At 35.4% G+C, this 15,335-nt stretch overlaps 1 protein-coding gene and 1 non-coding gene across 2 annotated transcripts; both read left to right on the top strand.

The window, feature by feature from the left end:
• The first annotated feature begins 560 nt into the window (after nt 1-560).
• Nucleotides 561-8,888, top strand: RpL18 (ribosomal protein L18). Its single transcript, XM_071585999.1, has 5 exons — nt 561-634; nt 751-837; nt 918-1,124; nt 2,887-3,010; nt 8,641-8,888. The coding sequence occupies exons 1-5, from the start codon at nt 632-634 to the stop codon at nt 8,784-8,786; spliced, it is 567 nt and encodes a 188-aa protein (XP_071442100.1). The 5' UTR covers nt 561-631; the 3' UTR covers nt 8,787-8,888.
• On the top strand, nt 4,883-5,020 carry LOC139697608 (small nucleolar RNA SNORA57). Its single transcript, XR_011702799.1, has one exon. It is a non-coding gene; the product is annotated as a small nucleolar RNA SNORA57 (small nucleolar RNA).
• Nucleotides 8,889-15,335: the final 6,447 nt, after the last annotated feature.

Raw genomic sequence — 15,335 nt, 5'->3', positions numbered from 1 at the left:
GTGTTTCGTGGTGACTAATTCTCATAATGGTTAAAATTTTCCAATTTTCTTAATATGGTTTTGTAACCTATGAATGATGGTCACCCGGCAAAGATCTATGAGAATTTAGCTATGCTACTTACTCATTTTTCTCCAGTAAGTTACGAACAAAAAATTGAATAGGTAGAGTCATGCAATTATGATGTCCTTATTTCTAAAATATTAAAAGTAGCGTACCAGTAAGACACTGTCAGTTTTTAATTATTTAACGAAAATCTTTTTAAAATCTCGGCAGACACATGAAAAAGTTAGGGTCCTTATAGATGCTTCTATCCTTAAAATAAACATTCGTATCTGTAAAAGAAAGGGACTTGGTTTTACGAAAGCATTTTGTGCAATAAACTAATAATCAATGATTTCCCAGCCAACTTCAATCCAACTTCCAATATTTTTTTTCCAAGAATTAACAACTTTAGAGACGTGTATATACTTGCGTAATAATGCTTGCCAAAGGCCCGCGGATAAGAAACATAAGAGTTGCGTTTTACTATGTCGACATCTTCAGGCCAATTTCTGCAAAATGGAATTCGTGGCAGCCATAGGAAGTTGAAATATCCCATAGTCCCCTGCGAACTCTCTTCCGGCCGTAGCAATGGTAAGAACATGTGGAGCGTGTATTTAAAATTAAATCTCGATTCATCTATGTTATATGGCAGTTAAAAGTGTGAGATTGTTATATAGAATTTTAATGACTGTATTCTCTTCTCGCAGGGTATCGATATTAATCATAAATGGGACCGCAAGGTTGTAAGGCGAGAGCCGAAATCGCAGGATGTGTACCTTAGGCTCCTCGTCAAGGTATATAATGTAACATTTGACCAGTGTTATATAATTTCGAATGTGTAAGCTTTTTACAGTCCTAATAATAATGTTTTTAGCTCTACAGATTTCTTGCTCGCCGAACGGAGTCGAAATTCAACAAAATAATACTGAAGAGGTTGTTTATGTCTAGAATAAATAGGCCACCTATATCACTCGCTCGTGTGGTTAGATTTATGAAGAAACCTGGACGTGACGGGAAGCTTGCTGTTGTTGTCGGTACCATCACTGACGATAAAAGAATATGGGAGATCCCAAAGCTCACAGTAAGTTTGCCATGAAGTACTTGCTCCTTTGGTGAAAGGCACCAGGTATATATGTATCAGGCTAAGTTGTAGAAATGAAAATACCCTGGTACGGTAAATGGAGTTGAAATAATTTTTCATGTTCTTTCGGAGGTTTCTGCGGCGTGGATTAGATGAGCTCTGAATACTTGCCGCATGCAGAGCTGAGAGATAATTTTTAAGGTTAGGAAATGATAGTTCTCCGAATACATACCTTTTTTACAATTTATTATACCATCGGTTTCCACGTACATGCGACATCATCGTAATGATAGTTGTTGCCCGTTGGCGTTTCGTTAGGCCTTATGAAGTTTTGTTTATTTTGTAATCTTGGTTAAGAGATGGTGGTTTTCGGTGTGTCTGGCAATTTAACTATCGTATTAACACCATGCAGAGTTTTGGTTACACCGAGTGACCAAAGTCTTGCTGCGCTCAATATACCAAGGCGTACGCAATGTGGTAAATCCCTAGTTCTAAGAGATCTGTTGTTTCAACTGCCACTGTCAAATAGAGGAGCATTTTCGTGTTACTTCTTGTCTGAATGAACCCTCGTTATAATTTGTTTGCCTGTGCCGTTGGAGTGTATGCAATTGTTTTAAACTACGACTATAGGTGTCTCACAAAAAGTGGCCCACCTTGAGGGATTTATTTTTGTTAGTGTATTATATTGCATCAAATGTATGTCATCGTTCTGTTCAAATTTGGCAGTAACTGTCATGCTTCACAAAAAGCTGCACAATGTCTTGCACCCAAATTGCTGACAACGGTTGTCACGTACCGGGTTTTCCCACATCTATTTTATAAAGGAAATTGCCCGTTGTAATTATCGGTTGAGTAAAACAATCGTTTGCATATTATGTGTTTCATATTTATATATCATTAAACTCTAGAAAACCTAATTGGTTAAGGACCTTTGGTGCATTCCGATGCAGTTCATGATGAAAACACAACTGGCTGCGACGATGATCATAGGGGAAACCTGTGGTGTTAATGTCCCGTGACTTCTTGAATAAATTATTGCCGTAAAACCTCTTATACGCGGGTTTTCTTTGCGTCTTGGGGACATGACTGGGAATGTCTCGTATGTTGGGCTATTTGAATTCTTATTTGTAATATGAAAAAATGTAAACTTCATTAGATTTTTAATTAATTCATGTGACTATGGCTGAATATACAGATTTCAATATCATCAAAGTGACTTTCATGGCAGAGCACATTGCTTAATATTTTGTGAATGCAGTAACTAAGCTGAGAGATGCCAACTTTCTTGAAGTAAATTTTTTAATTAATTTTATATAAGTCAAGAAATGTTTAAGATATATATAAGCTTTCAATTAAGAAATCGCCGCTGACCTTGTGTGGTCTACAAAGTTAAACAGTATTGTTCTTATTTTCATTGAACTGTTCCAGTTTATACTATTTGATAGTGATATTTTTCCACCCAACCAAACACTCCATACATAGTGATATTTATGCATTAAAGAATTACTGTGTTTACATTAAGCATTGACTGGAATAAATGCTACCTGCTTATAGAAAGGTAACAATATATGGACATTTGTTTAGGTGATCGAATGTCCTTATGATGCTCCACACCTTTACTATGCAAACATTCCATATTCACTCTAGTTGTAACTTGTAAAAAAAATTCTTTGGGGAATAAGATAATCTTTACTTGTAGATTGTAATTCTGTTCTGATCTGTTAACCATAGTTTCTTATTCTATAAATGAATTTATCTTCAGGTCTGTGCCCTTATAGTGACTGAAAAGGCTAGAGGAAGAATCCTTGGTGCTGGCGGTGAAATTATTACCTTCGATCAGCTGGCTCTACGTGCACCAACAGGAAAGAACACAGTTCTTATGCAAGGTACTGTTTTATGATGGAGTTAGACATTTATAAAGATTTTGCTCATTGAAAATTATATTAAAATTGTCTTGAATGCTAAAGTAGATCAGTCAGTGTAGGAAGTGCTCTGGCAGAACTCGAGAAAAATGCTCGTTTTTCATTTCCTGACTCTATTTTGCTCTTATAACCTTAGCCCTTACATTAAGGTAGTGTCACTGAGGTGTAGCAGGATTTAAGGATGCATGTCAACATATTATCCCTATTCAATCATAGTTGTGATCTCCGTCAATTGGAATGTCCTTATTGGACAAAAGAACAAAAGTTTTTCAGAGCCCCAATACAGGAATAGGTTCTTTCAAAGCTAATTTGTAATTCGGTATTTTGGGATAATCTGAGTCTGGTATTTTAAGAAATTGAGCATAAGTGAATACATAAACCATTAAAGAAGAAGCTGGTGTGAAGGTAATTCAGAAGCTGTGACATTCAATCTGCAAGGAATAAGCAAATGCTATAAATGTAGATTTATTAAGTAATAAATCAACAATATGTAGTGGTTAAATTTCTGTGACAATGTTGCATGTATTCTTTTAAATATGCAAATCTGCTCAATGATGGGGTTTAGAGTTTGTATTCAGTGGGATGAATAGGCTTCTCTTCATAGTTCAGGTCTTTCAAATGAAAAGTTCATCTTTACATGAACTGCAGATGGAGTTGTTGGTTTGTTTCCAAAGGAACAAACATATTTGCAGTGCAAACCCACTACAAATGATGGCATCATTATCCAAGTTCCTGATTTAGATTCTTTACATTGACTATAGTGTCATTTACATGAGAGAAAGGTGGTCTCCAAGGCACTGAAATTAACTGGTCATGTGATTGAGATACAGATAGTTAAATGTTTTGATAAATTGGTTTCACTCGTGTTTTCTTTTAAATTTTCACAATTAATTAGGTTATTACTTAATAATGTTGGTGAAATGAGACATCATGCATGCATTTTAATTGGCATTAGCTGATAAATGTCGTCGGTCCTTATTTTAAATAACAGTAATGAACAAGAATGTTTTACTAGGAAGCCAAAGCATGACATAGTTTTATATAAGTACTACATGCATTGCAATCAAATATTCTTTTGAAAGGGAATGTTGTTATTGTCATTTTATGACAATTGATAATTACCAATTCTTAAGGGATATGGTGAATCTTAAGATTCCAGTTAATTTACAAATGATGCAATGCTTCTTTCATTTCTATACCCACTTAAAATGCCTCCTCAGTGTTTTGACCATCAGATCTCATTGTCAGTCGGAGGAGGATGTTTAAGACCTCTGAAGGTGATGACGTGTGTACTTAAAAATAGGAATTTTATGGGAAAATATTTAAATTGGAGAAATGGCACAGGTAAATCCAAAGGCATTTACAAAGAAATTGGAAGCCATGATCTGATCCCATGGCTTATGTAAAAATAATTTATTTCTGAATCTTTCCCCATCACAATGCAGGTGATTTAACATTTGCACGTATAAAGTTTCTTGAATGCATAATGACATCAGAATTCAGTTTATCATGACCTAATTCATTCATTTATGACCTAATCTTGTAATTTATATTACCAAGACACCGCTCCATTGGGATTTCTGGGGAATTTTATTTCTACCTAATGGAAATGTCATTTCCTTTTTAAAATTCCCTCTGCAATTTCTAAGGCAATTCAATGCTCGCTGATAACGACATCTTAGGGTAACCTTCAGCACACAGTTATGTTCTGCTGATTTAAATATTTTATGCACAAATATGGTGTTGTTAATTCTTGTGCACAAGTTTCTAATGCACCAGTTTCCTTTCCGAAGTTGTGTGATCGCATTATTTTTTTTGACCTCGATGGTTGGTTCCCCTCTCAATCTTGGCATGCATCCACCTCTATTTGGGTGGAGTGTGAGTGCTTGTGAGAGGGATATTAATTGTGGACTAATGCCTTCGGTGCCCACGCTTTACTCTGCCTGGGTTCCATCCTCAGAGTCCTCTACATTTATTGTTGTATTAAAACTACAATGTCATAATATGCCTATACCTACAACATATAGTGATATTTTGATGTATCATTGGAATTTGCTAATTTATGTCAGATTGCGAGTCCTCTATAAGTATTATATGTTAATAGTTATAAAGTATACATAATATTGTTGTATGCCTGTATGCTGAAAATATCCTTCATTTAGGAACATTCGGAAACAGTTTTCTAAGATTCAAGGGATTGATGACTATTTCCCATGGTAGCCATTACTTATTATATAGGTAATTTACATCATTATGTACTACATGCACTTTCATCCACTGTGTCTCTCTTACTCTTTCACTCCCACACACAAATGACAAATTGCATCCTTATGTGGAGGTATTAAAAACAAAAAAGGTTGAAATGTTGAAGAAAATGTGATCACTTCCATTACAAAATCACTGTTGTTTTTGACTAAAAATACCTTAATGTAGTTTGTGGTAATGACCTTAACTTGGTGAAATTCAATATTCAAAGTAATTCATCATGAAAGGTAAGCATACTTAGTTTTTCCTCTAATTTTTATTTTAACCCAGGTTTTGTCGTTGCAATGTTATCTTCTGGTGAACTGCCAGTACTGTAATATTATATATTATTTTATTCATCCAAAAGACTGTAAGACATGTCAATTGCAACGTTTAAAAAATGAAAATGTTATAAATTTGGCCTCGTAATATTTGACACTATTAAAAAACTTGTCAATGAATGGTTGAGTTTCAGGCATAACATGATGGAAGAAGACACATTGCTTTTCCATGTATAATTTTTTTATGACAACCTAGGTTTCGTTGCAGCACAACTTTTTTAGGTACGAAGGTAACCTGAAGATATGTTATGCTACAACGAAACCTAGGTCGTAATAAAGAAAAAATACTATGTGGGAAAGCGAAATGTCTTCTTTCATCACTTACCAATAAGGTTTTCTCTGACCTTTTCCTTAAAGTATGGCATATGCTCTTCGCTTTGGAACATTTGAAGCAAATGATAAATTGGTCAACTTAACTTGAAAGTTGTTGCTTTGTCTGGTATTATACAAGTGGGCGCTGTTATTCATTTTAAAACAGCACTTTGCTGTTCCACAAGGAATGCAGTTTGATAAATATATACACCAGGTGTGGATAACAAATTTAATCTTAAAAAGAGTTTGACCATGGGCATAATAATTTTGGTTACATATCACACTTGCCATCTTTTTCTCTATCTTCAATACACTGAATAGGTGAAAGGACAGACCTCACAATACTATGCCATTTGAAATTCTTGAATAATATAATCCATAATACAATGTCATCAATACATTATGGCTTACTTGAAGGCATTATGATAGAGAGAAGAGCGCAGTAGAAAGTAGAGCGAACTATTAAGCTTTTTAATTAGGTGCACAACATGGAAATTCCATTTCAGGATACTATCAACATGAAGTCCTAGTAACCTAAAATGATGAACTGAATTGAAGTGACTACCATTTATTCGAAAAAATTTAATTTCAATTATGCTCTCTGAAGTAAAGAAAACAATTTCTTGTGTTTTTTCAATGTGTAGAACCAAATTTTTGCCTTTGAACCATGCAGTCAAACATTTCAGCAACAATTGCCAGCCACAGCTAGCTCACGTAAATATTTACTGGATGTCATTACACTCATGTCATGAGCATACATAACACATTTTTTAGCAAAGTTAATCTGCAGCTGCCCAGGAAGATAATTAATGAAAAGAAAAAAACAATGCAGGCCTAGGCACTGACTCCTGAGGTACTCTGTTTACCTCCTGAGAGGTGGAGATCTAAATATTTCCATCACTTTGGTAGGCCACCCTTTGTTACTGATTAACAAGATAAGACTTCTGCCAGCTAAATGCCATACCATGGGTGTCCAATAGCTCACATTTTGTGATCAATGGCAACGAATGCTTTGCTCGTATCAAAGAAAATGCCCAAAACGTTACACTTGGAATGAATATCTTGAATTATATAATTTACACCTTCTAAAAGATTTGTTGACTTCCTCAAACTGGTGAACAGATAGAACATTTTGACTTTCAAGATCTCTTACAGAAAAAAGTACTCCAGAATTTTGCCTGATTAAGAAATAATATGGATCTGTAATAAGTTATATATAATTTTGGACACTTAAGTAGTCTGGAATAACCTTTGCCCGTTTAAGGGCATCCAGATAAATGCCCTTCGCTAAGGATTGGTTCACCAGCATTAGCCTTGGGGCTAGAATAGGGTCTCCACATTCTTTTAATATTTGCCTGAATTTATCAATGTCAGCTGAATTTTTTTTCCCAATCTTATTAAGATATTAGAATAATTCTCTAATTACAGGGTTTTTTGATTATTTATTTTATGCTTGGTATTGTATACATGTGTGTTGATCTTATGCTTAAAATATTAAGAATTCAATTGTTCCCGGCTCAACTTTGTGGAAGTTCATTTTCATTAAATGAAGAACACAATGTATCTTTCCACTGTTCTTTATTTACGTCATCATCAGGTACAAATTAATCAAAGAGTCCATTTGTATACCATTCATGAGCGAGAGGAGGGGCGGGAGAGGAAGGAAGAGGGGAAAAAGAAGGGTTGCGATCGTCGTCGATGGGAAGGGGGAGAGGGGTGTTGAGCATCAGGAAAGGTGATTGTTGGGTTCACAGTGGGGGGGGGGGTTGTTGGGTCTTTCTATGAAGGAAAGGGGTACTTCCAGGATTGGGGATAGGTATTCAAACAATAAATCGTTAAATGAATGACCCATTTTTAAATTCTTCCTGATTTCCAGCTATTCCCACTTGTCCACCCTCATTCCTTTTTCCATCTGGTGTTAGAGTTCCGGGGTTGAAATCACTCCCATGATTTTCTTCCCATAGATGCTTGGCGAAGTGAGATTGCTTGAGGTCACAGTTCCTGAAACAGCATTTGTGTTCCTCCACCCGTGTTTATAATTATCTCCCATTTTGGCCAAAATATATAGCTTTGCTGTCCTTACAAGTTAACTTATAAATGCCACTCTTATTTAGTGTACCTATTTTGTCTTTTGTAGTATTCAAGAATGATTTTAAGCTGTTCGAAATTTTTCCCTAGGAAAGATGTTGGCTATCTTTTGTGAAATCAATCCATAATGAGGGAGTTTGCACCATTTGTAACCTATTTCCTCCACAGTAATTGGTTTGAACAAAAGAAGCTTTGAAGGAAACTTTTTCGTTGTAGTATTTTTTCAATTAAATTTTTTTTGTAGCCATTTTTCTTTGCTAAATCTTAAATCGTTTTGAGTTCTTAAACAAAATTACTTTTGGAAAGAGGAATGGCCAACAGTCTGTTCAGTAGGAAATGAAAAGTGGAAAGCTTGTGCAATATGTGATATGGCGGTAGTTGAAGGGGATGATGCGGTCTGTGGTGGTACTTAACTGGAAAATTGCAAATTCAAAGTCCCGTCCCTTTCTCATCACTGTGATATCTAGAAAATTTAGTGGATTATTTTGTTCTCTACGAATGAAACTGATACTTTTTTTTCCTCTATTCCAACTTGTTTTTTTATTTATTTTTCTGTTTTCTTCAATTAGAACTATGTGACTGTATTGCTAACTTTTCCTTTAATTTCAGGTCGCCGTAATGCCCGTGAAGCAGTGAAACACTTTGGGCTTGCTCCTGGTGTACCTCACAGCCATACTAAGCCATATGTGCGCTCCAAGGGACGAAAGTTTGAAAGGGCCCGTGGACGAAGGCGCAGCATAGGTTACAAGAAGTAATCTGGGGTTGTGTTGCGGCTAGATTTTGCTCTTATATCCATGTAATTCTTTTTTGAGCAAAATCCATTGTAAGTTGTGGGCGTCAATAAAACTTGAATTAAACTTGGAATTTTATTCAAACTCTCTTTTAAATCCAAATCACTATATTCTGTACTGAATTCAATGCTTGATTATTGGGTTGCAACTTAGTACCTCATGCTGTGGAAATAATCATATCTTCAATCCGCCTTATTACCATGCCTAATTACTATATCTTCTGAACTCTTAACAGATTTGTATTCGTTTTATCTTTGGTATAGTCAATAGGGAATTTTTCCTGTTCTTCATATCTCCAGTGGATTTGTTCATTTTGGAATTTTCACAAATTTATGGTTTTTAACTGGTTAAATTCACATTGGGGTGAGATTTTAAAAAATTCTCTCTTTTAACTTGTTTGCCTATAAAATGAATGTATAAATGTACATTTAGTGGAACCTCACACGACAAGCATTACTTTTCCTGGAATCTTGAATGTGAAACGATGCACTCTTTAAGCAAAACTATTTCCCCATGTAAATTAATGTAAAATACGATAATGCATTTTGTGACAAAAAATAAACTTAATTGTAATGTTTATTCAAAGAAAACAGCATAAACATATCGTTCAGAATAATCCTCATATTTTCTTCTGGGAATTAAACAACCTGAAATGCAATTTGTAGAAAGCAAAAAAAAATCAAAATAATTAGTGTATTAAACAAGATACATTCCTTCTTTTTTATTAGAAATCTGTCTAAGAGCATTGTTTTTACCAATGCCAGTGCTGCAACATTTTGTGAAAATGCGACTTCATTATCATTAAATAAATTTCTAGCTGACATAGCCACTGCCCTAGCACTAGAGAGATGCTTCATTTGCATGGAAAGGTGCAACAGTTTCCCATGACTTCCATGTCATTTAGTCTGCTCTTCTAAACAAAAATCTCTTGACATCTCTGAATGGTAAGTGCAGGGGTTCAAATTTCTAATTGCTGCTTGTGTTGGCTCAAAATAAGAGCTTGAAATTCTTTCATTGGCTTGTGGCTGGGCAATGCATTCTACTCTGCTGTGAGTTAGGTTTGATTAGCCATTTTTTCCAGAGACCTGTCTCATCTTAAATAAAAACCAGTTGTAACCCTTTGAATCTACGAACTTTGTGAAGTCACTGAGGAAGTTCTCTGCTGCCTTTGATTAGAGCTCATTGTTTTACCATGCCTCACATTGCTGTGAGTTGTTTTTTCTCTGTAAGATTCTTGAGCCTCCCACATGTTCCCATAAATGATTCTTTAAAGGTCATTGATGATCTAAGTGTCTTCTTAATGTGGTCTGCAAATATCATGTTCGCCTTCTCACTAAAGATGTCCTTGTTAATATCGTTGCCTTAGTGTTGCTTGTAGTTTATTCATATGAAAAGCAGTCTTTCAAAATCTTTTTGAATACTTAACTGTTGCATAGGCAATCTTTGTCACTCATCCCTGTAAAGCATCTAATCTTGTCAATTTTGTTCTTGGGGATAGTGCGAATCATTGATGTTGACTGATTGTGTTCGATTACAGATCGGCTACTCTCATTTCATTTTCTATTTTCAATGATTTTACTTTTCATTTTTGTGGTTATATTTACTCTTTAATTGTTGTCTTTTTGCATCATTTTGTGGGGGACATTTTTAAAACTATGCCCAACTTATATAATATATTAAAAGAATTAAAACAGAAAAATTACATTTGTCTAAACACAAGTTGGGAAAAATGTGAAAGGTGATGCTAAACAAACTGAAGCTGTAGGAATTCCTCAATTCTAGGAACACTGTCACTTGTTAAGTCATTTTGGAAAAGATATTTTGCATGCCATGTGAGATCCTCACTTTGCAAGGTGATTTTAAGCGAGGATTGGCTGTCTACCTTTTAAGCTGCTGATTTTAGAATGACCACGATGCAATCAGAGAAAATTTTAGCTACCGGATTCATAGCAAGTTTTTCATCGCATGGAATGTTATCAGGAGTTAATGGGCTTGATAAAATTATTTTTATTGAAAGGCATCTTCTGAGTGCTGATGCATTATTTTAATGATGATATTGCTTTGATTGCAAAGCAAACAAGCATTTCCAATTTGGTATAAAATGGCAGATTTTCCATTTAAATGCAATTAACTTCTTTAATGTACAAATTGGGTAGTACATATGTACAAAAGGATAAAAATTGTGGGTATCTAAATAGCCATGATTCCATGGTCATTTATGATCATGATGTTTAGTTTAAAATACGAGACAATTCAAGTGTTAATATATCACATTTTTACATTCATAGTAAAACTAAGATATGATGTAAAGTAATAAGAACATATACATGGGCATCTTTTCAATGAAATATATGAAATACATTTAATTGAAGTGAAATGTCATTTTAGTTCCCCAAATTTATATTTTATTTTCTGACTTCGCATCACTTTAATGTTACCTTTTCTTGTTAATTTAGTTTGGAATTGTCATGTATCTTATGATTGATTAAAAGGAAAATGGTGGCTGGTTTGCTATCTACATGGCAAGTGATTAAAGAACTTATTCTATGGATCATGCTAAAATACAGACTGGCATTAGGAGAAATGATATTTCATTTATTAATTGTGTACTCCATCTAGTATTGCTTAAAAATATAGTAAAACCCCTTATTTGCACTTCTTTAGAAAATTTGTAAAATGTAAATTTTACATTTATTGTAATAGTTAAATTAACTCGCGGAGAACTTTCAATTTGACATGCATAATTACTGAAGGCATTGTCTATAATATCATAATCATGCATGATGTCAACTGGAATTTCTTCATCATAAAATCCTACCTTTCTAAAGCAGTTACAAATTGTAGACTCCTTACCTTGCTTCGTAGCCCATGGCATGTTGTGTAAGGCATCCAGTACATTCAATTTGATTGCCTTACTGTTCATACCGCAATCATACTGAGATATGAATTTCTGTACACTTAAGAGAATTATACCTGAATCCTGTGGTTAGAGCTCACTAATTCAAGTGATAGGAATAAATGGTACCATACATTCGATTGGTGGGTTGTGGTAGTCCAGAGGTAGAGCATTAGAGAACTGATCGGAGGGCCCGGGTAAGCCCCTCTGGTCACCTAGACCTCCAACCGAACTAAGTGATTTTTTAGGTACCTGATCTTCCTGGGAAACCATAACTGACACGGAAGGAAACTGGCCCCCCTACCCTGATGTGTGAATTTCACATGCCATCAGGCTTGGTACTCTGTGAACTCTACCATTACCTACCAAACTGGCCTTTGGTTTGATTACTGTATTTATTGTTAAAATTCGTTGGATGGGCTGGACACTGATCGATCAACTGGAATATATACCTATTTTGAGACCCTAGTGTAGTATCCAAGGCATGATGCTTATCTTTTAGTATTATTGAGGTCATTGTGTCCTAAATCTAATACAAGTAGGTGTCTAAATTTGCACCCTCTTGATGTTTAATGAGTTTGGACACCCTTCAAGATGGAGCCCACCCTAAATTGAACAATTTAGGCACCTAAATGACAATTCTCGATGCAGCTCAGTACAGAGTCCATCATCAGACTCAACTGGTTCCAAGAATTTTTATTTTGCCCTTAAATGAAAGTGTTCTGTTGTCACCTTGTCTTTCCATTGTCAAGCAGGACAAAATTACATTCCTAGGTAATTGAAAAACGTTTAAAACATGAGATTCAGAGCTACCTTGCTGTTCAAAGGGTGCAAAGTTGTCCAACTTAAAAATTGTTTGAATAAAATAAAATTAGGCATTTTTGATTGTGTAGTTTTGATACCATTAAGCAAGTTCCAGTGCTTTTTAATATTCATGAGCCCATCACTGTTATATCTGTAGTATCTAGGCAGTATAAATGATCCCAAATGTCAGTCATCAGTTTATCGCACTTCTTTATGTTTGAGTCTACACTTTCATTCCTCATATTTTTAACTAGTATTCAATATGAATATTCTCTTTCAGGTGTTATTGTAATACATACATTATGTAAATAACTCTCAAGTTGGACAAGATACCAGTATTCATTTGATAGCATGAATATTTTCCTGACAGACTGAGATTAAGAGTTCTAGCGGTTCAACTTTCCATCACTAGTGGCACTCTGTACTGTTCCACCGTATTCAATTTCTTCCCTAAAACCATTCACATTACTGCTCCCTCATTTTTTTAAGTGTGTCTGTATGATACAAAATCTAAAAAGTTGTTTTAATAAAGGTTGATGTTCATTAATGCAAAGAGTGGAAAAACAGAAAATGAAATCGTGTAAATATGGGGTTCCAGTTATGTTGGGCAAATAGGAAATTGTATGGAATATGATAAAATGTTGTAAATTGTGTTAAGACAAATTTCCATGATATAGTAATGAGGTATCACTGTATGAATAGTAAACACAGTAATGATTATGATTCTATTTTCCATTAGAACGCTTGCGTGGATTGGAATGTGGCCTAAAATTTAGTGGATGTATAAATAATATGAAATGAATGTCATTTTGCCATGAATTGTCATTACTTTCTTGTTTTAAGGGCAAAAAGTTACGTTGTTGTTTAATTTGTACTCATAATTAGTGATATTTTTTTCTTTTGCTCCATGGAATTTTGCTGCCAAATGTTTTTAGGAAATTTACTTTGTTTTCCTTAGCTTGAAATTATGGCAATAGTGAGTAAACTTAGTTTTAAAAGGGCAAACAACCTTAATGAGAAAATTTAGTTATCAGAAGATAGAATTAAACATCTGCAACCTGTACTGCACTGGTGTGGGTAGCGACTGGTGAGTCGGCATGAGTAATGTCAGGAGGAGTTAGGACAAATTGTTCATTGTCATATTTTGTGGGGGGTTGGTAAAACAGGCATGGGAGGAACTGGAGGAAGAAATGAAAATTGATGGGGAACTGAACTGATGAGTTGTTTAAGATTTGCGGTAGCCAAGCCCAGACCAAATTATTATTATAGGAAATAGCCAGTCTGCCAATGACATGCAGTTATTGCTGAGCACATAACAGAATTGATGCGATATGTATGAGATGAGCTTCAATGAGAAGCAATGATAAGGAGGATCTCTAGGAATTGGAAGGCTAAGATAAACAATTAAGTCGGGGGACATCAACTAAAGCAGTTCAACTATAGGAGAAGTGTTTTAGAAGGTCTTTAAAGTAGGGAGGACAATAAGAGGAGAGTTACATTGGTTAAAGAGGCTTTTTCAAGAAGAACTGAGCTAACCCCATACACCATAGGTAAATGTATAGAAGACAAGTGACAACTTGAGCGTGGAGGAGGATGAAAAGAGTGAATTGTACAGAATGGAAAAATTCTGAGGAAATACCAGGCATGGTGTTGGTGGTGGTAATTGGGAGAAATTAAAAAGAGTCCATCTTTTTGCTGATGATGCGGTGATTTATGGGGACATTCGAAGTCGCGATGACAGAGTCACGTTAGCTAATGACCTAAATGCAATCCAGACTTGGTGCGATACATGGCAATTGGAATTAAATTTGAAAAAATGCATAGTAATAAATTTTTGGGAAAAGAGTAACACCCCCCCTTTAGTTACAAAGTGAAGCAAACAGAAATTGCAAGGGTAGATTCCTTTAAATACTTGGGTGTAACAATTACTCACGATCTGTCCTGGGGAAAGCACATACGGGAAATATGCGGTCGTGCTAATAAAAAATTGGGATTTGTAAAAAGAGTGCTGGGTAAATGTGACGAAAAAGTGAAGGAACGATGTTTTCTTGCCCTAGTCAGGCCCCACCTAGAGTATGCTGCCAGTATATGGGATCCTCAAGAGATAAATTTAACTTCGGAATTGGAACGAGTTCAGCGGAGGGGGGCTAGATTTGTCAAAAATTGCTATGACCAACGCAGTAGCATAACTACTTTGCTAGAGAATTTAGGCTGGGATTCCCTTACACAGCGGCGTTTACAATATAGATTGAACTTATTAAAAACATTTAAAGATGGGTCCTTTTCCGAAGACATCAAGAACATAATACGAACCCAAACGTATTACGGGCGGAGGGATCACGAATATAAGATTAGAGAGATTGACTGCAAGACAGACAGATTTAAATGGTCATTTTTTCCAAGAACAATAAGAGACCAGAATTCTTGTATTCGAAATCCCCCAGGAGCCGGCTCGACATAATAAGTATTCACCTACAAGGTAGTGACTGCGCAGGGTTTTACGATTATATTTATATATTTTTTTTGCAGGTTCCCCTTACCTTTCCCCATCCATTTGAAAAACCCTAACCCCCTCATCCCTTACCCTTTCCTCCTGGTGCTGCCCCCCCTGCCACACACCTTTTTGGTGCCTTGCAGGGTATTGATGTAGATGTAGAGAAGTGGATGCATGGAATATTGAATAGCAAAGAAATGTTAAAACCTATGATGAAGGGGAGAATGTTTGATAAGCAAGGTAGAGTGGGAAAAGAATTGTTGAACAGAGTGAAGAGAGGCAGGAAGTAAATGAAGTAGAATGGTTTAGAGGATATAAA

The sequence above is a fragment of the Hetaerina americana genome, unplaced genomic scaffold, assembly GCF_022747635.1.
Source record: "Hetaerina americana unplaced genomic scaffold, ioHetAmer1.1.p SCAF_1, whole genome shotgun sequence".
Classification (NCBI taxonomy): Eukaryota; Metazoa; Arthropoda; class Insecta; order Odonata; family Calopterygidae; genus Hetaerina; species Hetaerina americana.
Note: the sequence above shows the minus strand (reverse complement) of the source record. Positions and strands in the feature narration are given on the sequence as shown.

Bases quoted from the DNA above. Each gene is read 5' to 3' on its own strand.
- RpL18 (XM_071585999.1), top strand. The intron at 838-917 runs GTATATAATGTA...TAATGTTTTTAG, and splicing joins ACCTTAGGCTCCTCGTCAAG to CTCTACAGATTTCTTGCTCG. The intron at 1,125-2,886 runs GTAAGTTTGCCA...ATTTATCTTCAG, and splicing joins GGGAGATCCCAAAGCTCACA to GTCTGTGCCCTTATAGTGAC.